Genomic DNA, 25,114 nt, shown 5'->3' on the forward strand with positions numbered 1-25,114 from the left:
CAACCAAACCAACAACAACAACAAAGACTTTAAAAGATAGATCCCAGCTCTTTGAAAATAGAAAGCTCTAGGCTTTTCTTCCACTCCCCCTGCCTGGCATGACACCGGCAAGGCTGTGCCATTCACTATCTTCCAGGGAAATAGGAGATTGAGGTAGACCACCTATTTTTTATTCTATGCCAAATAAACACTGTTAATATTACTGCAAATTGAAATGCAGTTAGACTTCAGGAAGAAGTTGAGAATTTTGGAACAGTTCTGAAGAAGCCCTATGGTGTTCTCAGATCAGGGACAGGAATAAGCAGGTGACGGTGACACCCTCACGTGCACTTGTGTAGTCCCCGGCTTTCAACAACAACAACACAATACTTTCAACAAAACACCAGTGCCCTAGGGTCAGGCCCCTCGAGGGGGGCATGGTTGTAGAATCGGGTGTAGGAAGATAACTTTCCAGCTTCCTTCCTCCCTTTTCCTACCGCTCCGGAGGCAAATGCACACAGGCACACACATACCGCCCAGCACACTGCCGGGACACTGCCAGTTGACTTTGAATTAAAGATAATATTCTTCTCAGACCGTAAAGGAATATGCCTCATATTCATTTTTATTTCACTTTTAAATTAATGTTTATAAATCCTCATCCTTTTTCTCATCTTCAAAAACCTGAGTTGTAGAGATGATTTTTTAAAACTCTGCCTACAGCATCTAAAAGCAAATTCTAAAAGCAAATACTTAGAGCAACTGAAACATGCATTTGTATGTGATGTATCTTACATCAGACTTTGTGACAAATGAACAAACAGAAAATGGGTTCTTTGAACTAGAAGGTAATGATGTTGCTCTATTAATATTAAAGTCTGCATTACTTATAGAAAAAAAATCGGTTTGCCCCGAAATGGATTTTTTTGTTTCTATTAACCGACAACATAAGGTACTAAAAATTACAAACTGCATGATGCCCTATGTGAACATTTATATCTTATCCCCATTCTAAATTCTCTGTTCTTCTTCTCTTGGGTCTTCAGGATACCGAATGTCAGCCCCTCAGCATTGTCCAGAGGACATTTTTAAAATTATGATGAAGTGTTGGGATTATAAACCTGAAAACCGCCCCAAGTTCACTGAACTTCAGAAAGAGCTCACTGTCATCAAGAAGAAAATCACATAGTGACAGAACAGTGCAAACTCAGCCTCCAGGACTTGGTCCTCCAGCAGAGTAATATTGTTCTTCTCGTTAACAATGAGTTTATACCACGTTATGTGCAACAGTCTTCTAAGGTTATTTTTTTTAATTAACTGTTTTTTAAATATGTGCCGTTAAAAAAAGTCAAAGGCAAATGCATTCAAGAAACAGGTAGTCCTACCAAGGGCTTTCTTAGCTCACCACAGCAATCCTGGCATTTCAGCCCTTTGTAAATAGAAAAGCACAGGCTCTAAACGTGAGGGGGAACCAATCCATCTTTTTCACACCAGGACCATCGATGTTTCTCAGAGATTTTTTACTTCAGACCCAGTTCACGGCTGCTGTCCCATGCCACAGACCCTACTCGATCGGTGCTATCAGCTGCATTGGTAATGCCATGTCTGCAGGACACATTCCAACCAAAGTTGGCTTTCTGCTCTGCCAAGGCAAGAGTGTATTTGTAAACATCATTTTATATTGAGAATTATTTAGACCTCCTAGGGGTTTTCTTTCCTTTCTCGCCAGAAATAAGCACAGTGTAAGAATCCTCACATTCCTGTCTTATTGGTAAACCTGTTGTTTCCCTCCCCTTTTGTCCAGGCATCAGAAAATGATACCTGGAATGTCCTCAAAGAGCTCTTAATTGAGGCCACAGCTTTTAAAGAATGTTTCAGACAGCTGTGATGGCAAGAAGTAAGTTGGAACAGGAGGACGGTCTGGAGAAAGGGGCAGCTAAAGTCATCATCAAAGAGAAGGAAAGAAAAATAGAAAATCTGCCTTCTTACCAGAGTTATGCCTTTACACACACACACACACACACACACACACACACACACACACACACACGTGCTTTATTTTATGGTCTGATTCATGAAAAAGGTTTTAAGAAATGTTTTCAGGAGTTCATAGATAGAGCCTTCTTGTCAACAAAAAATTCTTTAGAGAAATTCCAAAGCACGAGTCTACAGAAATAGCAGCATAATTTTAAGTACCTTCATTTGAGAGGAGACATCCCAGAATTTAATTCTGTTCATTTGTGCCAGTTTCCAGAGCTGTCAGAATATGATGATTCTAGTTCATAAACACATCCATGTGTGTACACACATGGGCGTGCACCCCCCACACAGCCACACACACGCGCGTAATACCGAGAAACCTGGCAGGTATGAATGGAGTAAATGGTTAAGAAGTCAGGTGAACCTTATTAAGGAAAAAGCTGTAGAGATAGCGCTCCTTTGTCCACCTTCCCCCTCATTTACTCTTATACTGCTACCTGAAAATTCTTATCATTAGCCCACCCATATATGAGCACAGTTTGGAGATGCTTCATATGAATAAAATGTAACAGAGTTTAAACTAGGATTGTCTTTAGCTGAATCTTAGCTTCATCCAGGGAACTTACCCCATGGTCTGTATATAGTTGCCTCTCAGGATAAATATGTGTGTAAGAGATGGTCACGCTCAGGGGTAAATGTGGCCTGGGAGCTTTTAATAAGTGCTCAGGCCTGTGTCCAAATAGCACAGTAGTGATTATTTGGTCTACATTCATTGGAAGAGCTTATGGGATAGAAAATTCCTCCTGCCCCCTCCACATATTTGCTGCCTAGGAATATCACTGCGCACAACTCACACCCAGTACTACTTTCAAGAGTAAACAGGATAATACTGAGGAGAAAAATGGCTTGTGTCTACCACTTCAATCTCCTTGAAGTTTCACACACATTTAATGATTACCACATCCAGACGAAAATGAAAGCATAATAAACTCGCCCACAAAAATATTGCAATATACAAAGTAACTCTGTTTTAATCAGCATTGTTTCCCTTCTGTCACATATTATGAGTAAAATGAGACCTTCTTTTGATGGCATATACTGTGGTAAATCAAAGCAGACTCATGAATTAAGATTAAGAGCTCTGGTCTTCAGGCACTTGGCCAGCCTTCAAAAGCAAGAATAAAATGGGGACATTTCCACCCTTTGCCAGTATTTCCAAGTGCATCTCTCTGTAATATTCTTTGCTTAAAGAAAACAGCCTCCCATCACTTAGCAGCCCCAATGCTAAGCTTTCAGCAGAGAGAGAGAATGTTGGTTTGGGCTTTAATTTTGTGAACAAGACCTGAAGCTTAATCATTGCATTCTGGTGTAAAGAACGAACATGGCATTGATATTTCACTCATCCAGGCTGTTAGAATTTGCAGTTCACATCGTAACTCTGTGCTTAAATTAAAGAAGCTTTTCAAAACATCGTGACATCTGCAGCATTTAAATTCTATTTTATTCTTTGTCCCAAAGCAGGCAGTGGTACAGTTCAGGATTAATAACTCATCGGGAGTCTTTCAGGATCATATCAGTTATATAGAATATTAAATTTAATATAGGCACATGCATTAAGAAAAACTTATGCAGACTATTTTTTACTGTTAACTTTGTTGTGCTCGAAGCATAATTTATTCATCCCTTCTGTCACTGATAATTATTGGAATTATGTACTTTAGGAGGCTAATCCATACCCAAAAAGCATACACACAAATACTCCTCTGAATTTGCAAGTTGATATAGGGAAAGGTTTCAGAAACACATAAAATCCTATGACTTATTTAGTAAGAAAACAGTAACCAAAATTTTAGTAACCAAAATTGCCACTGGTCTGAATGTAATTCAGCCAGATCACAAATCTTTGTGTTGTTAATGGATTTTTCACACGTTGCATCTGTTACTCCTATGTAGTTTCTGTCATAATTCCTTAAATTTATGAATATGGAGGGGGGGGCAGTAAGCCCAGGCAGCCTGACTCTCACCTGCATTTTTCTATCTTGAATCACCAAGGAACCTTTATGAGAAATATTTAGGTAGTTCATCATTTTTCAAGGAAAGAAATCTTTTATTGTCAAATTAACATTTATCACCAACATGTGAAACCTAAAATTATTTTGCACTCCATGTAATCTAAGGTTACTTCCCAAAGCCAACATATTCTTTCTCTTCTAGGATATAATAATAAAGGATGAATAGGTTTTGTTTAGACTTTCAAAACCAGAGGTTTCATTTCAGTCCATCCTGCCACTAGGTCCCCAGTGAAAGGTCTTATGTAATCATTTCTCTCTTATCTCCCAAATTTAATATAGGCAATAAAATTCTTCATCCATAATTCACCATTTTATCACAAATACAACATTACTGAAACCTGTTACTAGCACACCAGTGTAGAACATGAGTCTAATTGCTTCAGCCAATTTTCAGCACACATTTCACAACTGTTTTCATTTGAGGGTTGTTTTAAAAGAAAAGAAAATGTTTAGTCATGAACTAGTCTTAACTTCCTTTAAACCATGATATGGTTTTCTTGTCTGTGTTATACTCATTGTTTCAGTTTTGCCATATAGTTTTATATAAAGTTTGGCTAATACCACTAAAATAACCGTGGCTTCACAGTACTGGTATGACTTGTGTCAAGAAGAAAGTGTTTTAATTATACTATATGCCACACACTGAGGATCTTGTAGTGGGATAAACATAAAAATGAGAACGCAAAAATACATGTCTAGGTCGTATGTTACTGTCGTTCGGTTACCTCAGTCACACTACTTTCCAGTTCACTCATCAGATGTTCTAAAAATGTACCTGCAAACCTTCCCTAGTATACTCTATGGGCACTGTTCTGTGGCTGTGTGTCTTCTGACGTGAGATCAGTTGATACTTTCTGAAAAGAGGGTTTGTTTGTTTGTTTGTTTGTTTGCCTCAACCCTCTTTTTACATATGCGTACCTCCCCATCACACCATTGGTATTTTAGTTGTTTCTTATCAACAGAATTGATTGTCCATAAACACTATTCTGAGTCATGTAAAGACTGACTTTTGTATTTAGGAGGTCAGAGCCCTCACACAAAACAGAGAATAATGCAAAATACAAAGAACAAAAAGGGACAGACAACTGAAAAAGACATGGTTTCTTTATGTATTAATATGTTAATTAAAACAAAGATTTTATATGAAAATGAGTTTATATTACAGTTCCATTACACTATTAAGTTAGCATGAAAGTTTACCATTAAAATAAAGTATTACCTCTTTTATTACTAACTCTGATTTGCTTATACGTACCAGATATTTTTATTAAATATTTTAGTTTTATTTATTTTTCTCTGTTTTGATTAGTTTCATATCAAGTCTGAATAATATATTATTTGGGAAGATCCAGAACTACATATTAATTTCTGCCAAAGAAAATATTCTAATTAAAAGTCAATATTTCATGTACCAAGATTACCTACTTGAAGGAGATACTGCTACAGTTGTAGAGTCCCATAAAATTCTCCTTTAAAAAATAATGCTATAATACAGAAAGTGTAAAACTGTATATCTTAGTCATAATTCAATTTAAGGAAATATTTGTAACCCCTTGAAGACCATCCTACTGCCTCATACTGATTCAAAGATTAAATTCTGAAATGTTAAGTGTAGACATTAAAGACGGCCTAATAAAGACTGAGATTCTTAGGTGGTAGAAAAATCCTTCTGTACTAAATTCCTAGTCACTTTAAACTGGAGAGATATAATGAGCATAGGCTTCAGCACATCTGTTACTAAGGCACTGAGGCAAACGTCTACAAAGGCAAAAGAGGAGAGCACCAGTTATTCTAAGGCAGGATGATGCAGCCCCTACAGAGAGTGTAGGATAATTACAGTGGAACGAAGACTTGGACAACGTCACTAGGAGGCCTGAGGAGAACAGTGCCACCAGGCCAGATCCTTTCCTACAGAAAATTTAAAAGGTACTGGAGTCAAAAGAAGCAAAAGAGGTCACCTGCCAGCATGTGGGCCTTCATGTGAGCAAACCAGAGACCTCTCCCTTGCATGTGTAGCAGTCTCTTATCCCCAGCTCAGAGGCGACGCTGTGCTGGGCGACACATGCCCATTGTCCTCCCAACTAATGGGTTTGGCCGTATATGCTTAGACTTTTAACAGAGACTTCTCTAAGTCTCTTTGTATTTGAGTTAGTGATACTATTTCTTAAACTAAATCACTGATTATTCACACCTCATTAGAAGTCTGGTTGCAGTGGGGCTGGTCTCCTAAGTGAGAGCACGCTGAGATCAGCCATGTCACCTTTTGACTGATGTTGACTAACTGGCTCCTAGAGGTACCCCAGAGGGACCTTCCTCTGATGAGCGCAGCTCTGGGGAAACATGGAATGCAGCAGGGAAGGAGGGGAGCACCGATTAAATAGCCATGCTCCTTGTCTTTATACTAATAACATGTGAGGGAAGGAATCATAGAAGCATCCTAAAGCCAGTCGCAGCGCAGCATGGCTTAGGTCAGACATGGAAGGCAGAAAGAGAGACACCCAAAAAGGAAGATTGAAGGACAGGAAGGGCAAAAACAAAGTGCCAACGCAAAGTGACTCAAGGGCTCACCTTCCAACAAATAAATGTGCTATCAATGAGGGAAAGCGAATCCTCAAAAGGGAATTTTGAGGTGCTTCCCGCTGCATGGTATTAAACATTACGTACCTCTCAAGTTTCTACAACACTTCTTAAAGGGCACTAAGTGGGGTATTGATTTGATTTTCTTTATGCTCCCTGTAATCTCAAGAGCAAGCCACTGTTGAATGAGAATTACTCTTGCTTGGTTTTTCTGGAAGGCTGCAGGTATGACAGTGGTTCAGCCCACTTCCTAAGCAGTAAGGAACTGCGGGTGGCACACATATGTCTGGGGCAGCCAGCATTGGAGGAAAACTGCTGTGAAATTTCCTTCTTATTATTTTATGAAAGAAAAGGTACCTTGCGGGTGTCTCTGCCTGCAACATAAAGACAGATTGAGCTTCCCTCCTGGCCAGCAAACTTGGCAAGATTCAAAAAACTCTAAAAATTAAAAAAACTCTAAAAAGATTCAAATCTTGAATTTCTAAATTATCTCCCCAAACATTACCACTGAAGTCAGAAGATGTGAGAGTTCTACAAAGTAATAAAATGTTCTAAGTGATGGTAATCACCCTGGTAGCAGAATTTTGTAATGTTTTCCCTCAGCTTTATTCACTCAGAAGCTTTTTCTCAATATCTGCCATGTCAGGTTCAGGGAACCCTACTGGGTGCTAGTTTTTCTAGGTTATTTATTTTTTTTTCTGGTTGGTATTTCTTTTTCTCATGTTCAGTTTCTTAATCTTTACCATAACAGAAAAGCCTTTTCTCATCAGCTTTTATCAGACAGTGTCTTAACTGGCCTAGACCAAACGGTTTCTCCTCACGTGCTCAGGAGGCCCTTGCCTTACAGAGAGCTCCCAGGCACCCATTTACCAGGCCAGCCGCATACCCTGTGTGAGAGGCCCCGTGGCACATGCAGCTTAGAACACAAAGGGGCCTCGCTGTAGTCTCTGTGGTGGGGATAGGACGACTAGGTGGCAGATGTGTTTGATGAGTTACACTATCAATAGAGGTTCTTGGGAGATTTTCCCAGGATGGAAAGATCATTGTGAGCAGATGTGTCCAGGGAAGCAGCCTGTTGACTTGGCCGAGTAAGCTCACTAGGTGACCTGCCTCCAAAGAAATGTTAAAACACTAACAATGATTATTTTAAAACCCCGGACATTTTCAATTTTTCCATTCCACTCTTCTCTGCCAGTATTTTTTATTGTTTCTTTCACACTCCTCTTGTCAGTAAATGTCTAGAAGTATTTCAGTTGCACAATGTCAAAGAGTTTTTCCATAGCTTCAGAAAAGAGGGTAGCAAATACAAAGACTCAAGTTTAAAATAAGGCAATCTACCTAGAGACACAGACCCCAAAGCACTACTGTGTTGAAACACAAACTCTACAGTTTCCCCCAGAGCAGTACCCTTCCTACAAAGCCAAACATCACTCTTTCTCCTATCTGTTAAGAATATCTTTAGTATCAGAATAAGCACCTTCTAGATGCTATCCAAATCAGATTCTAAAATGACATACGAAGAAGCCAGATTTCAACCATTAAAGCAACAACAGAAACACTACTTTCATCCCTTTGTACTCAGTTAAAACATCCATGCAAAAACTATCAATAGAACCATCCAGGCAGTTCATCTAATGAGGAGCTAGTACCTTATTTTGAAAGCATAGGATGGATGTCAATGGGAAATAGCAATGTTCTGGGCAACACAGGATAAGTATAAGAAGGCCATTAAAAAAAAAATCCCAATTCCCACGTTGAAGCAGCAAAAATCTGAGAATGAAAAATGAAGTTGTATATGAGCCCAAACTTAATATTTTCTTCATGTAGCTCTTGTCAAATTGTACAACCTTGAGGGTCCTCTTTTGAGTTGCCTGAAAAATCCTTATGAAGCAAAAAACTAAATCCACCCCCCAACCCGCAATGGTAGCTTGAATTTCTAAGTGCCCTGGATTCAAAAACTTAGTGGCTGAGAGGGAATCTGGAATGTTATTACTGAGATCCCAGGCAAAAGGCCCATCTTGGCAGTCTTTGCAAGCTTGCTAATCCATGCTTTTGTTAATTTTTAAACATGGAAGATGGCAGAGTGGTGGGGGTGAGGAAAACACCCTATTATCTAGAAAGTTTTTTACAAATAATTTTACTTGGTAGAAATAAACTTGCCTCCTTGCTCTTAAGAAATGCCAGACTGTTGTAAGCAAATGCAAAGGGCATGGTGCCCAGAGCCATGCTTAATATGACCGTGAAGTTTTCTCCTAACCCAAAGCATAACAGTTCTTGTATTTAGATGATAGGATGCTGTGAAGGCCCATCCCCTGCCAGTCTAATTGCTTTGCCTCAGCTGCAAGTGGAAGACCAATTCCAACAGAAATGAACTTATTTGCCATAATTCCTCCTCAGATGCTGGACCTTTCACACTTGGAATGCATGGAAAATATACGTGTTTTAATGGAATTCACTATTTTGGGCTTTAGTGTCCAAGAGATTGGTTCCACAAGGTTCACCTGATTCCCCATAACAAGTATATTTTATAATCCTATGATTCTAAATCCAATCCCAGCTATAGGTTCTGAGCATCAAATCAAAATCAAAGATAAAGGGGAACTGGTAGAGAGGGGTTTTGTTTGTTTCAGACTCATGACCAAAGTGGCCCAAAACGTGAAACTCCCTTTCACTTGACGAACATTTCACCATATGAAATGCCAGTTACCCCACAGCATCCTGTGACATAATCAGACTCTCAACATGGACCAGTGGCCAGGAGCACACTTTTCATGGGCCATTTCTGTTTATCATTTTCCTTCATAAATCATTGAGATTTCTCACTAAGACAGCTTTATTAGTCAGAGGTGTATAGGTTTTATGTTTAATTTATGTTAAATATATTAAATCACATGGCCTACTTAAGCAACATATGAGTATAGCAGGGGTTGGTGGCAGTATGAATTCTGCTGACTTTATGTTATGGTTTCTTTGTGTTTCTCTTGGTATGGTCTGGTGAGTGCCCTAAAAGATTACAACTCTCTGAAGTCATAGCCATACAACCACATAGGGTTAGGAAAAGCCAGATGAATGCAGGAGAATAAAATCAAGTTGTCAAAGTCCCAGGAACAGCACTGACTTCTTCAGGAACTCAAGCAAACGGAAAGCAAAGACAAAATGTACAAATGGCGCCCAAGCCATTTGACGGTGGGTGGCCCACTGGCCTAAGGCACTGCATGCTCCTGGCACAGACCCACAGTGAGTGGTTGCAGAAATGTGACTTTCTGGGTTGCTTCCACTTCCCTTTGTTAGAAGATGAGTGTGGGATGACAGGGTGGGAATGGGGTGTGCCCTCAGCCCCCCATGGTACAGATGTTCCATCTGCAAGCCTCATGTTGAGCAAAGCACTCCTGTGGTTTACAGTTTCCTTTTAGTGCCAATATTGTCAGGTTAAAGCACCTTTAATCTTCTTTTGTTGTTATTTTAAAATAATATATTTGTTAAGTGGATTAAAGAAACACTGGAAATAGGGTGCTTCTTATAAAAAGCTAAAGTGTAAAACACAGAAGCAAGTCCTTTGGTGAGTTTATCTGGCTTTGTAAACAAGTCTGAAAATGAATGAGAGAGAAATATCTAAGCAGTTAGTTGTCTGTCTTTTACCATTTTTAACTCGGATCTGTATTTAGCACTTATTTATTTGTTAGTTTTACATTCAGAAGAAATACACTTTGAACTTCAGCTAACATTGTAGGGTGTTTTTAAATTGTTTTCTACTTTTTTAAAACATGATTTCATCATTTTTGTAAACTTAGATCATTTTTGAATGGCCCTTTTTTCTTTTCCAATAGACCAATTACCATGCATAGGTCTGTGGAACTTTTTTTTTTTTTTTTTACTGTATTCTTATAATAAATGTAAATATTTGTAGCAAACTGTGCCTTGTCTTGTTTAATCTTTCCATCGTGTTTATATTTCTTTCTTTTCCATATAAACATTCTCTAAGCAGAAGAAAAGGAAGGAGAGATTTCCATGGTAACTGGCCTAGGGATGTAACAGTGTATAAAAAACCATTAGCTTTCAGCTTCTCTGTAATTAAGCTTCTGAGTTCTGATGATAATGGGTGTGTGCTGCTTACACTCCAATCACTGCTTCCTCTGTTTAGAAATCAGAACTGAAATATAGTTCAAGTCCCATTTCTCTGTGCGGACTGGCTCTTTGCCAGGGTTTTTGTTGCTGTTGTTTCATAACACGATTTGTTTAGACATAACAAAAGGATTTAGGGGAGAAAGGTGGCTGAGAGGGATGTTTGGAAAGAGAAGCTGAAAGCTGCTGCTGCACGACAGTTACAGGCGTGCATCCTTGCCTGGCTTGTGTACAGGGCTGAGCTGGTCACAGAGCCAAGATGATGCTGGACGACTGTTTACCCTTCAGTCAGCAAATCGATAACCTTTCTAAAACGGCATGCTGTTATTTACACAGTTTCCCCTGCGTTAAACCAAGCCCTCTCCCCATCCCTGATCTTGGATTGGAAGTGGTAACCACTCCCCTCTCAAAAACACGTTTCCTGTTTGTGGGGCAGCCCCCAAGCTTCTTAGGACAAGCAAAACGAATCCATACAACCCTCTCTGACCTTCCTGTTCCTGCAGCACTCTGGCTGACCAGAGCTGGGTGTTTCTGGCCCTTGGTGAATCCTTTCACCATAACTCTTAATTGTCCGTCTGAGATTGCATCCTCATCTCTGGCAGGTTTGATTTCTGACACAGCAGCCCAGACAACCTGTGCTTTTACTGACTTCAATTAATTAGGACCAGGTGCATCCATCACCAAGGGAGGTTGGCTACTGGACTGAAGTTCCAGTCCCCAGGATGGATGAACAGCATCTCTGAAATTCCCTGGAGTTCTCGTGGTATTTAAAGTCCTAGACTTCACTGTACATCCCCCCTCTGGCTAGTGATTTCTTTAGGCAGATGGCAATGATGTTGCTTGCAAAAAAACATGGATGTAAGAACTAGTTTCCTTTAATTAAAAGCATCAGTGGTTGTTCCTTCAGGTAAAAACAGTGTAAATGAAGTGTATTTTGAAACTCCCCTAATCTGCTACAATTGGACTGACCCAGCACACTTAGGCCAAACTCGTGACTACAACTGAGTCAGGCTGTTGGTGCTACTTCCAAAGGCATCTGATATCGAAACAAGCATCAAACTGGGAGCTAGGAAACCTATGTTCTCATCCCTGGTTGGACTCTCACTAGTTTGTAAATGTGAACAAGCCACATCACTATCTAGGCCACAGTTTCCTAAACTGTAAAACAGGTTGGACTAAATCATTACCTAGTATTAAAACTTTTTTCTTTTTAATTTTGCTTCTCTAAAAGCATCCTGATTCCTTCTTCAGTATTTAATGTAGTCCAGATGGTGCCCTCCCACTATAGAAGCCAAAGGACCGATCCATAATCTTTATTTACCCAATTGGATACTTTCTCCCAAAACTGAGTCTTGAAGGACAGAAGAAAGAGTTGGAAGGCATTGTTCCTAGGAAAATATTGCTGTAAAGTTGCCCTAGTCCTCCAGAGCACCCTTGGTTTCTTACCATTCCCAAGCCTCATTCTCTAGCCTCCTATTGACCTTGGAGCCTCCTGATGGCCTTCCAGCTCATTCCCTTTTACTAAGCTATCCATAGAGCAGTTCTGCTGCCTGCAGCCAAGGATCCTGGCTGATTCAGTGATCTCTAAGGCGAGGCCCCTTCCAGCTTTGGGATTCTGTGATCTCCCAAGTCTTCTCGGGGTCACTTTAGAATCTCTGAACACCAGCACTGTGCAGGATGGGTTCTGTTCTCTTGCTTTCACAGTGTAGCTGTCAGAATTCCAGAGTGATGAGAAAAAGGAAAATTCCTTAAAGGTTCAGTCATCTAATGTGCTGATTATCTAAACTAAGCCTTTTAATGTCTCCCCAGCTCTGGACCTAGGTAATTCAAAATTATAAATGTTTCTTTTGCAGTCTCCCTGTGGTGACAGTGGCACCATAGGATAGTTAAATGATAAGGTCAATGGACTAGAACATTAGAGAGGCTAATTGATCTATCACAGCAATATAAATGCCAAGAATTAATAGAAAAATAAATGTCATAGGAAGTGGAGATATTGACAACCTTAGAAGCTATTCTCTCCTGGCCTCTTCCCACCTTTCATTAGGGCTTGGTCTTGTTCCATATTCAGAGGATCTTTCCCTTTCATGCAAACACATCCAGCCCCCAAACGTTTCCTTCTAGACCTGGGTAAAAGCCAATGAATAATTTAAGCCTGTTGGGTTTTTATCCCAGTTTAATTTTCCAAGCAGCCTCTGGAAGCCTCCCCTCTGCCCCGCTGCCAAATGTCAAGGAATGAGTATGACACAGTCATACAGCATAGCAGGACTCGAAGGAACACACTGAGGATGTATGTGCGTTATGAAAGGGAGTGAGTGGGCAAAGTGGGAGGATTTTCTCACTGATGTCCCTCACTGAAGCTCCTGTTGCAGCAGCCAAAACCCCAGAAACCAGGCCTTTTCTATTCCAGAACTGTACACTTCATCAGTCTTCCAGGGAATACCAATCAGAGATGGGAACATCTCATCTGCTATGGTTGAACCTTTCATCTCAATCAAATCAGGGGACAGGCAGCCATCTGCCCCAGCCAGTTTAACTCCTAAATTTCATTTTATATCAAACTAAATCCAGCCTCTCTTCTACGTCACTCTGATGCATATAGAAAGTTAGAAATGGGAGACCAGCAGATTCACAAGAGCATATCTCCTCTCTTTGCTTCATTGTTCTCTTTCTCAAACCCTTTCTCGTGGCTTGAAATCAGTCCTATATCAGGATACCCTCACAGTTTTTTACCCCAAAGTAGATGTTCCATGAAAATAATCATTGGTGTATATTAAAGTATATTCCTCAAGTACTAATTTGGGAAGACCAGAAGTCATCTACAAGGTTAAACATAAGGTAAAAGAGGAAAATTATAAATTAAAAACAAAGTCCAATTATAAAGAGAAAAGAGAGGAAACCAGATATCTAAAATCTGTTAATTACGAGGCAATACATTTTACTGAATTTCCTGACAACCAAAAAAAAAAAACAAGGCTGAAAATTCATGAGCTAAGCATTCAACTTAAAAGATTAGAAATAAAGTGATTCTAGAACTTTGTTTTCTAAGATTAAACATAAGAGTCATGGCAGTGGTTTTCAACTGGAAGCAATTTTTCCTCCCAGGGGATATTTAACAATGTCTGCAGATATTTTTGGTTCGTCACAACTAGTAAGTGCTCCTGGCATCCAATAGGTAGAGGCCAGGGTGCTGCTAACCATCCTACAATGCCCAAGACAGACCTTCACACTAAAGAATTCTCTGGCCCCAAATGTTAATAGTGCCGTGGGTGAGACACCCTGAGTTATGAGGCTTCTCTGTATTTCCATCCAGGGGAAATGGAAGGCTTTCTTTAACTGGATAAATTTTAAAGAAACAATGAAAGACAAAAAAGAAAGCTGCTTTTTAATTTCTTTCCCTACGCTGATATGTTTGACATACTGCTTACATAGAAAAACAAAGCCAAGACTTCGTTCTTCAATGAGATTCAGCAAGAAGAAAAGAATAAACTATCTTAGGAATGAAATAGTAGATATAAATAACTACAGAAACAGCAGGGATCGAAAAGGTAAATTAGTGAATACTGTGAGCTCTCTGATAATAAATTTGAAAATAACCTAAATTAAACAAAATTGATGAATTCCTAGAAACAATATAACTTGCCAACGCTTACTCAAGAAAAAATAGCATGCAAAATAGTTCTGTAACTATTAAAGAGCTGAAATCAGTAATTTAAAATTGTCTTGTAGCATTTAACCCAGATAACTGAAGGTTTATTTCATGCATAAACTTTTACATACATGTTCATAGCACCTTTTTTGGTTTGTTTTTTGGTTTTTTACTATTTTAAATGAAGCTGGAGGAATTTAATAATGATACCCTTTAATATGATTCAATTCACTGCAGGGCTGTTAGAAAATCAGGGGTGAAGTTCCTAGGCTTAGGAGAGAGATGTTAGAAGTACGTTAGCAAGATATATTATTACATCTTTAAAACCATTTACTTTAAAACTTGTAAGGTCACAGAAGCCTTTAAAATAACTTTTAGACGAGATCAAGTGTGTTCAGGGTGGTATGGCTGTAGACTACAGCCAACATCATACTCAATGGTGAAAAGCTGAAAGCATTTCCTCTAAGATCAGGAACAAGACAAGGATGTCCACTCTCACCACTTTTATTCAACACTGGTTAGGAAGTCCTAGCTACAGCAATAAGAGAAGAAAAATAAATAAATAAAAGGAATCCGAATTGGAAAAGAAGAAGTAAAATTGTCACTGTTTCCAGATGACATGATACTATACATAGAAAAGCCTAAAGATGCTACCAGAAAACTACCAGAGCTCATCACTGAATCTGGTAAAGTTGCAGGACTTTGTTGCAGGACAAAATTAATACACAGAAGTCTGTTGCATTTCTATACACTAACAACAAAAGATCAGAAAGAGAAATTAAAGAAACAATCCCATTTACCGTCGCATCAAAAAGAATAAAATACCCAGGGATAAACCTACCTAAGGAGGCAAAAGACCTGTACTCAGAAAACTATAAGATGCTGATTAAAGAAATCAAAAATGACAGAAACAGATGGAAAGATATACCATGTTCTTGGATTGGAAGAATCAATATTGTCAAAATGACTATAGGCAATCTACAGATTCAGTGCAAGCCCTATCAAATTACCAATGGCATTTTTCACAGAACTAGAACAAAAAAAGTTTTTAATTTGTATGGAGACACAAAAGACCCCAAATAGCCAAAGCAATCCTGAGAAAGAAAAATGGAGCTGGAGGAATCAGGCTCCCAAACTTCAGACTATACTACAAAGCTACACTTATCAAAACACTATGATCCTGCACAAAAGCAGACATTTAGATCAATGGAACAGAATAGAAAGCCCAGAAATAAACCTCTGCACCTGTGGTCAATTAATCTATGACAAAGGAGGCGAGAATACACAATGGAGAAAAGACAGTCTCTTCAGTAAGTGGTGCTGGGAAAACTGGACAGCTACATGTAAAAGAATGAAATTAGAACATTCTCTAACACCATACACAAAAATAAACTCAAAATGGATTAAGGACCTAAATGTTAAGACCAGGTACTATAAAACTCTTAGAGGAAAACATAGGCAGAACACTCTTTGACATAAATTGCAGCAGTATCTTTTTGGATCCATCTCCTAGGGTAATGAAAATAAAAACAAAAATAAACAAATGGGACCTAATTAAACTAAAAAGCTTTTGCACAGCAAAGGAAACCATAAACAAAACGAAAAGACAACCCACAGTATGGGAAAAAATATTTGCAAATGATGTGACCGACAAGGGATTATTCTCCAAAATTTACAAACAGCTCATGAGGCTCAGTATCAAAAAAAAACCCAATCGAAAAAATAGGCAGAAGACCTAAATAAACATTTCTACAAAGAAGACATACAGATGGCCAAGAAGCACATAAAAAGATTCTCAATATTGCTAGTTATTTATTAGAGGAATGAAAATCAAAACTACAGTGAGATATCACCTCACACCTGTCAAAATGGCTATCATCAAAAAATCCATAAACAGTAAATGCTGGAGAGGGTGTGGAGAGAAGGGAACCCTCCTACACTGTTGGTGGGAATGTAAATTGGTGCAGCCACTATGGAGAACAGTATGGAGGTTCCTTAAAAATCTAAAACTAGATGCTACCATATGATCCAGCAATCCCACTCCTGAGCATATATCCAGAGAAAACCAAAATTTTCATAATTTGAAAAGATACATGTTCACTGCACCCCAATGTTCACTGCAACACCGTCTACAACAGCCAGGACATGGAAGCAACCTAAATGTCTATCGATAGATGAATGGATAAATAGGATGTGGTACATATCTACAATGGAATATTACTCAGCCATAAAAAAGAGTGAAATAATGCCATTTGCAGCAACATGGATGGACCTAGAGATTGTCATACTGACTGAAGTCAGTCAGACAAAGACAAATATCATATGATATACTTATATGTGGAATCTAAAAAAAAAAAATGGTACAAATGAACTTATTTACAAAACAGAAATAGAGTCATAGTTGTAGAAAACAAACTTATGGTTACCAGGGGGGAAAGGGGTGGGGGAGGGATATATTGGGAGTTCAGGATTGATATATACACACTACTATATTTAAAATAGATAACCAAAAAGGACCTACTGTATAGCACAGGGAACTCTGCTCAACATTCTGTAATAACCTAAATGGGAAAAGAATTTGAAAAAGAATAGATATATGTATAACTGAATCGCTTTGCTGTACACCTGAAACACAACATTGTAAATCAACTATACTCCAATTAAAAAATTTTTAAAAATAACTTTTAACCATGTGCAGTTAATTTGATAGCAGCTTTTGTCATAACAGCCCCAAACTGGAAACTACCCAAATGTTCTTCAATAGGAAACAGTGGTATACCCATACCATGAAATACTACTCAGCAATAAAAATGAGTGAACTATTTTTTCTTCTTGAAAAAGTCTAATTACTTTTTTTTTTTTAGCCATGAGCAACAACTAAAACAAAAGGCAAAGATTTTCTTTTTTTTTTTAAACTCTTTATTTTATATAGCCAATTAACAATGTTGTGATAGTTTCAGGTGTGCAGCAAAGGGGCTCAGCCATACATATACATGTATCCATTCTCCCCCAGACTCCCCTCCCATCCGGGCTGCTACATAACATTGATCAGAGTTCCCTGTGCTATACAGTAGGTCCTTGTTGGTTATCCATTTTAAATATGGCAGTGTGTACATGTTGATCCCAAACTCCCTGACTATCCCTTCCCCCCATCCTTCCCCCTGGTAACCATAAGTTCGTTCTCTAAGTCTGTGAGTCTGTTTCTGTTTTGTAACTAAGTTCATTTGTATCATTTCTTTTTAGATTCCTCATATAAGGGATATCATACAATATTTCTCTGTCTGACTTACTTCACTCAGTATGACAATCTCTAGGTCTACCCATGTTGCTGCAAATGGCATTATTTCATTCTTTTTAATGGCTGAGTAATATTCCACTGTATATATGTACCACATCTTCTTTATCCATTCCTCTGTCGATGGACATTTAGGTTGCTTCCATGTCTTGGCTATTGTAAACAGTGCTAAAATGAACATTGGGGTGAATGTATCCTTTCGGACCATGTTTTTCTCCAGATATATGCCCAGCAGTGGGATTGCAGGGTCATATGGTAGCTTTATTTTTAGTTTTTTAAGGAACTTCCATACTGTTCTCCATAGTGGCTGTAACAGTTTACATTCCCACCAACACTGCAGGAGGGTTCCCTTCTTCTCCACAACCCTCTCCAGCATTTATTGTTTATGGATTTTTTGATGATAGCCATTTTGACTGGTGTGAGGTGATATCAAAAATGAGTGAACTGGACTTCCCTCGTGGCGCAGTGGTTAAGAATCCGCCTGTCAACGCAGGGGACACAGCTTGGAGCCCTGGTCCGGGAAGATCCCACATGCCGTGGAGCAACTAAGCCCGTGCACCACAACTACTGAGCCTGTGCTCTAGAGCCCGTGAGCCACAACTACTGAAACCTGCCTGCCTAGAGCCTGTGCTCCACAACAAAGATAAACCACCACAATGAGAAGCCCATGCACCACAATGAAGAGTAGGCCCTGCTCGCCGCAACTAGAGAAAGCCTGCGTGCAGCTACGAAGATCCAACGCAGCCAAAAATAAAATAAAACAAACAAACAAAAAAATGAGTGAACTATTGATTCACACAACTTGAATGAACCTCAAGAAAATTATGCTGAGTGAAAAACTACAATCTTAAAAGGATACACAATGCATGATTTCATTTGTGTAGCATTCATTAACAAACATCACAGAGAGAAAACAGATCAGTGATTGCCAGGAGCTCGGGATAGAGAAAGGGGATGGATGTGGCTATAAAGGAGAAACATAAGGGAGACTTGTGGTGACAGCACAGTTCACTATCATAATTATAGTGGTGGTTACACAAGGCTACACACGTGATAAAACTGCATTGAGCTACACACACACAAACATGAACGTGTATATAGGTAACTGGTGAAATCTGAGTAAACCCTATGGATTGTACCAATGTCAAAATTGTGGGGAAGGCTGGGGAAACATGCTCAGGATTTCCCTGTACAGTTCCTGGTAAACTCTTCTATATCTATAATTATTCAAAGCTAAAAGTTAAGAAAATAAAAATCTTCTCACAAAGACAATACCAGGCCTAGAGGTATAGGGTTTAGAGGGGATCCACCAAGCTTTCAAGGAACAGATAATTCCTTCTTACAAACTCCTCCAGAGAGAGGAAAATAAAGAAAGAAGACTCTCCAATCCATTTAATGAACTAATATAACTTTGAAAACAAAGAGCAAAAAAACTACAAGAAAAGAACATTTCAAGCCAATCTTCATCATGAATATGGATAAACCTGCTCCAAAGTAAAGGCAAACTTAATCCAGCAATGAATAAAATATTTAAAATATCAATTTTGAATTAGATTTATTCCAAGAATGAAATAATGGTTTGATTTTATAAGAACTTTTTAATGCAAGTTATCATACAAAAAGAGAAAGTAGGAAAAAAAAACACAGAAAATTCTATGAGACAGTCAAAAATCCAGTAAACTGGGGAGAAAAATATAACTTCTTTAAAATCAGAAAGGAATCTTCAAAAAACCCTACAGTAAACATTGGTGAAACATTAGCAGCATTCCCTTTAAAAATCAGGAATAAAACAAGAGAATATCTGTCACCATTTCTATTCAACCTTGTACTGGATGCCCTAACAGAAAGTCAAGAAAAAGAAATATACAGTGCTATTCATAGATGATATATGATTGTTTACATTCTAAACCCAAACACATTCTTATAATGAATAAGAGAACTACCTAAATTTCTATATATAAGATCAACATGAAAAAAAATCAACTACATTTCTTCACCAGTCAAAGAATAAGAGTAAGAACAATATTTTTTAAATGCTATTACAACAGCAACAAAAACTATAAAACACCCAGGAGTAAACAAATGAGAGATGTGTAAGCCCTTTATGGAGAGTGTTTTCAAAGCATCCAAGAAGACAACTAAATAAATGGAGAGTTATGTCTTTTAATGGCAAGGGACACTCAGTATTGTAAAAATATCAATACTTTCTAAATTATTTACTACAATCAAATCCAATTCTTATTAAATATTCAATAGAAATCCTTATACAAATTAACAAGATGAATCTAAATGTATATGAAAAAAGGGTCAAGAACAGCAAAGATATTTTTAAAGAAAAATCAAGGATTACAAGGTATAGAGGTTTCTCCTATTATACAAGACTTATCTTAAAGCTATAATATGGTATTAGCACAGAGAAACAAACAGAAAAATAGACCAGAATAACGAGACTGAAAATAAACCCAAATACAAACAACTGATACATTGCAAAGGTGGTACTGCAGATGAGTGGGGGAAAGATGGACTATTCATTATATTGTACAGGGAGATTAGGTTATCCACATGGGGAAAAATGATACTAAATCCCTACTTCACACTCTATGTACAAAATTATTTTTTAATTTAAAAACTGACAAGTGGATTAAAAACTTAAATGTAAAAAGCAAAACATTAAAAATTTTAGAAGAAAACATCGGAGATATCTTTACAACTTTGGAGCTGGAAAATGCTCCTTAAACAAGACACAAAAGGAAAAAGTTACTAAATGCAATAATATTAAAATTAAACACTTCAATTCAGCAAAGGACATCATAAAAAGACAAATTATAAACTGTAAGACAATATTTATAATATATGTAACTTACAAAGAATAATCAACAATACATAAAACACTCCTACTACAGATCAAAAAGAAAGGACAACCAAAAAGAAAAATGGAACCCATTTTACAAAAGTAGAAAGATGAATGACCCATAAACACATGGGAAAAAAAACCTCATTAGTAATCAGGGAAATGTAAACTGAAACTACAATTACATATAACTTTATACCTACAAGGCTGGTAAAATTTTAAATGTGGATAATCCCAAGCATAGGTGAAGATATAAAGCATAATAGTACCTGTACATGGCGTCTTACCCAGTAACCTAGCAATTCCTTTCCTAGGTACATGTCTGAGAGAAATACTCGTGCTGGTGTACCAGGAGACATTTTTTAAAACATTTATAATAGCATCACTTATAATAGAAAAAAAAAACAACCCTGAAAAGTTCATCAATAGGAAAGTGGAAAATGAATTGTGCTATGTTCTTACCGTGAAATACTATGCAGCAGCCAAAATTAATGAGCTGCGTTCACTAGCATCTACATGAATGAATCTCAGAAATAAAATTCAGGATGCTTCTACTTCTGCTTAGGATATAGAAAGTCACAGAAAAATGTCACTCCCACCCTAAACAATGAGAAAGAAAACTGAATAATCTACAAAATCATAATTTTTTTTTAACCATCAGAGAGCTGACGTCACAAGATAACCAAGTAAAGCAAACTGCAAAGAGTGACAAGTCCTTTGAGGAGACACGGGGCACACAAATTGTTTCACCTTTGACTGAGCACAGGAAAGAGTGACAGCCACCATAAAAGCAGTTAAACAGAAAACTACAGAAAATAACAAATTAAAGCCTAAGTGAGAGAGAGCGTAACAGAGAGACATCGGCACCCACTTGCCATGTCTCTTCCATGGGTATCCACCACATGCTCATGAGGGTGGGAAACCTGAAAATGTCCTTCTTGGTGGCTGAGACATGAGGAAACTGCCAAGATTTGAGAGTGGAGCAAGAGTATTATGAGGAGTCCATCTGCAATCTTAGCCCAGCAGAGGTGCAGGGTCACCATTGGCTGCTGCTAGAGGACAAACAGGAAACCAGCCCATGCCCTTAATTCAAGCATTTCTGTGCTAAGAAACAAAAACCATCTGCCTGTGAGGCAGAAAATCCTCTGAGCCCTAGAACCTACACACTGATTAAGATGATGTAGAAGTGGTCTGCCATCAGGGTGGGGACAGGTATGCTGAGAAAACCCCATCTCTAAACTCAAAGAAAATGGAAAAATAAAATAATAAATTTTCTGGAATGCAGCTAAAGCAATGCTTAGAAGGAAATTTATACCATCCAAAGCTTTTACTAAAAAAGAAAGGTTTCAAATTAATGACCTAAAGAAGTTACAAAAAGAAGAGCAAATTAAACCAAAAATAAAAAGATGGAAGGAAATAATAAAAAGCAGAACGCAATGAAATAGATAACAGGAAAACAAAAGAGAAAAATTAGTGAGAGTAAATAATAATTTCTTGAAAAGATCAATAAAAACAAAGTTCTACCAGGCTGATCAAGGGAAAAAAAGAGAAAGAAGATACAGATGACTAATATCAAGAATGAAATAGGGTGACAATCTTACTGACTCTGCATACAGTAAAAGGAAAATAAGGAAATATCATTAATAACTTTATGCCAATAAGTTTGCCAACTTACTAAAATCAACAGATTCCTCAAAAGACACAACGTACAAAAACTCAGTCAAGAAGAAATAGATAACCTGAATAGCAGAACTGTTGTTGACCCTTGAACAACATGGCGGTTAGGGATGTTGACCCTCCGTGCAGTCAAAAATTTGCGTAAAATGTGTAGTTGGCCCTCCTGTATACGAGGTTCCTCTGTATCCGCAGTTCCCCTGTATCCATGGTTCTGCATCTGTAGATTCAACCAACCAGGGTAGTACTACTGTATTTACTACTGAAAAAAATCCACCTATAAGTGAACCCGCATTGTTCAAACCCATGTTGTTCAAGGGTCAATTAAATAAAGTGAATTTGTAGTTAAAAACCCAACCACAAAGAAAACTGCAAGACCATATGTTTCCATTGATGAATTCTACCAGTGATGGTTGAAATAACAACAATATTACACACTTCTAGAATGTAGAAAGGAGGAAATACTTCAAGACATCTTATGAGACCAGCATCACACTAATACCAAAACCACACAAGGACATCTTAAGAAAACTCCAGACCAATATTACTCAAGAACAGAGATACAAAAATCTGTAACAAAATATTAAGAAATCAAATCCACTAATATGTAAAAAGGAAAATAAAGCATGAACAAATGGGTTTTAATCCAGGACTGTAAGGGTTGGTTCAACAATCAAAATAATAATAGTAATAACGAACCATGTCAACAGACTAATAAAGAAAATCTATATGATCATCTCTTGGGTGGAGAAAAACATTTGACAAAATTCAATAGCTTCTGATGGTAGAAATTCTTAACACAATAGAAAGGAATATCCTCAAATGATAAAGGTTATCTATGAAAGATCTATAGCTAGGAGTTTGGAATTAACATATATACACTATTATATATAAAATAGAAAGAAAACAAGGACATACAGTATAGCACAGGGAATTATATTCAATATCTTGTAATAAACTATAATGGAAAAGAATCTGAAAAAGAATAAGTATATAGATAGATAGATATGTATGACTGAATCACTTTGCTGTACACCTGAAACTAAAACAACATTGTAAATCAGCTACACTTCAACTAAAAAAGAAAGATGTATAGTTGTCATATTTAATGATTTTAAAAAGTAATGTTTTTTCCCCTAAAATTGGGAACAAGGCAACGATACCCACTCTCACCATGTTTGTTCAGCACTTCCCTGGAGGTTATAGCAAGTATAATAATGTAAGAAAAAGAAAAAAAAAGTAATAAAATCTGAGAAGAACAAAGTAAAGTCATCTTTATTTGCAGCAACATGACCCTCCATGTAAAATACCCTAAGGAATTACCAAAAAAGCTGCTAGAACTCAATAAGTGAGTTTATTTAGCAAGGTCACAGGATAAAACGTCAACATACAAAATCAGTCTGATTCTATATACTAGCAACAAACAACTGAAAACTGAAATTTCAAAAAACCATTTACAATAGTATCAAAAAAATGTAATATTTAGGATAAATTTAATAAAAGGTATGTAAAAACTGTACACTAAAAAATACAAGTGATTGCTAACAGAAATTAGTGGAGAGAGACATCATGGTTATGGATTGAAAAACTCAGTATTAACTTTTCAGTTCTCCCCAGATGATGCACAGATTTGACGTAATTCCAATCAAAATTCCAGCAGGCCACTTTTAAATACTGCTGAGTCGATTCTATAATTTATGTGTAAAGGCCAAAATTTTTGAAAAAAACAGAGAAAGACTTATACCACTTTATTCGCTATAAAGCTACTGAAATCAAACAGCATAGTATTTGCATAAAAATAGATATAGAGATCAATGAAACCAAATTGTGATTCCAAAATAGATCCATACATGGTATATAAGATCAATTGATTTTTGCCAGAGTGCCAAAATATTAAATATCTCTATGCAAAAAAGAACCTTTGCCATTACCTCTCACCAAATAAAAATTAACTCTAAATGGATCATAAACGTAAATATAAAAAAAAATTATAAAACTTCTAAAAGAAAACACAGGAGAAAATCTTTATGACCTTAAGTTAGGCAAAGAATTTTTAAATAGAATACAAAAGGCACAAACCATAAAAGAAAATGATAAATTGGACTTTCTCAAAAATTTTTAAAAATTGCTCTTTAAAAGATACTCTTAATAAAATGAAAAGACAAGTGAAACCTAGGTGAAAATAAAATATTTGAACCAACATTTTACCAAAGAAAAATGAAAAATAACCAATAAACACATAAAAAGATGTTCAATGTTGTCATCAAGTAAATAAAAATTAAAACCTATACCACTGCACAGCTAGCAGAATGGCTAAGCCTATAAAGATTGACATTACCACCGCTGGCAAGGTTGTTGAACAACTGAAAAATCTCATATATTACTGGCAGGGATGCAAAATGGCATAGAAAACACTTTGGCCTTTTCTTTTCTTTCTTTTTTTTCTTTTTTGGCTGTGCAGCTTCCAGGATCTTAGTTCCCCGACCAGGAATCGAACCAGGCCCCCTGCAGTGGAAGCACAGAGTCCTAACCACTGGACCACCTGGGAAGTCCTGGCCTTTTCTTATAAATTTAAACCTATACCTATCATATGACCCAAAAAATCCACTTCTAGGTATTTACCCAACAGAAATGAAAGCAAAAGACCACACAAAAACCTGTTTGCAAAAGCCTTTATGCTAAGTGGGAAAAAAAAAAGCCTAACACAAAAGACTTTATAGTGAAGGACTGATATCACCAAGATGTTGACAAAGGTTGTTCCTGACTTTTCTCTCCCTCACAAGAACAACTAACAACTGCTCATGGACAAGACACCATTGAGAGAATCCTAGAACGCAGGGGTGAGGCTGAAGCACCCTCTGCACCACAGGGAGCAAGACAGACTGCACTGAGAAGAGTGAGGAGAGGCTACACAC

The 25,114-nt window shown here is 37.5% G+C and overlaps 1 protein-coding gene and 1 long non-coding RNA gene across 7 annotated transcripts in view; both read left to right on the top strand.

Annotated features, from left to right (window-relative positions):
* Nucleotides 1-4,719, top strand: part of FER (FER tyrosine kinase) — a 457,469-nt gene extending 452,750 nt beyond the window's left edge. For all 6 annotated transcript variants that reach the window (XM_082376336.1, XM_082376339.1, XM_082376338.1 and 3 more), the window contains one exon: nucleotides 1,026-4,719. In XM_082376336.1, the coding sequence (XP_082232462.1) occupies nucleotides 1,026-1,168 (143 nt within the window). In that variant the 3' untranslated portion in view covers nucleotides 1,169-4,719. The remainder of the gene's footprint in view (nucleotides 1-1,025) is intronic.
* Nucleotides 1-25,114, top strand: part of LOC309622615 — a 463,955-nt gene that overhangs the window by 429,764 nt on the left and 9,077 nt on the right. The window lies entirely within an intron of this gene.

This window comes from Balaenoptera borealis (genome assembly GCF_965194805.1).
Source record: "Balaenoptera borealis genome assembly, chromosome: 2".
Classification (NCBI taxonomy): Eukaryota; Metazoa; Chordata; class Mammalia; order Artiodactyla; family Balaenopteridae; genus Balaenoptera; species Balaenoptera borealis.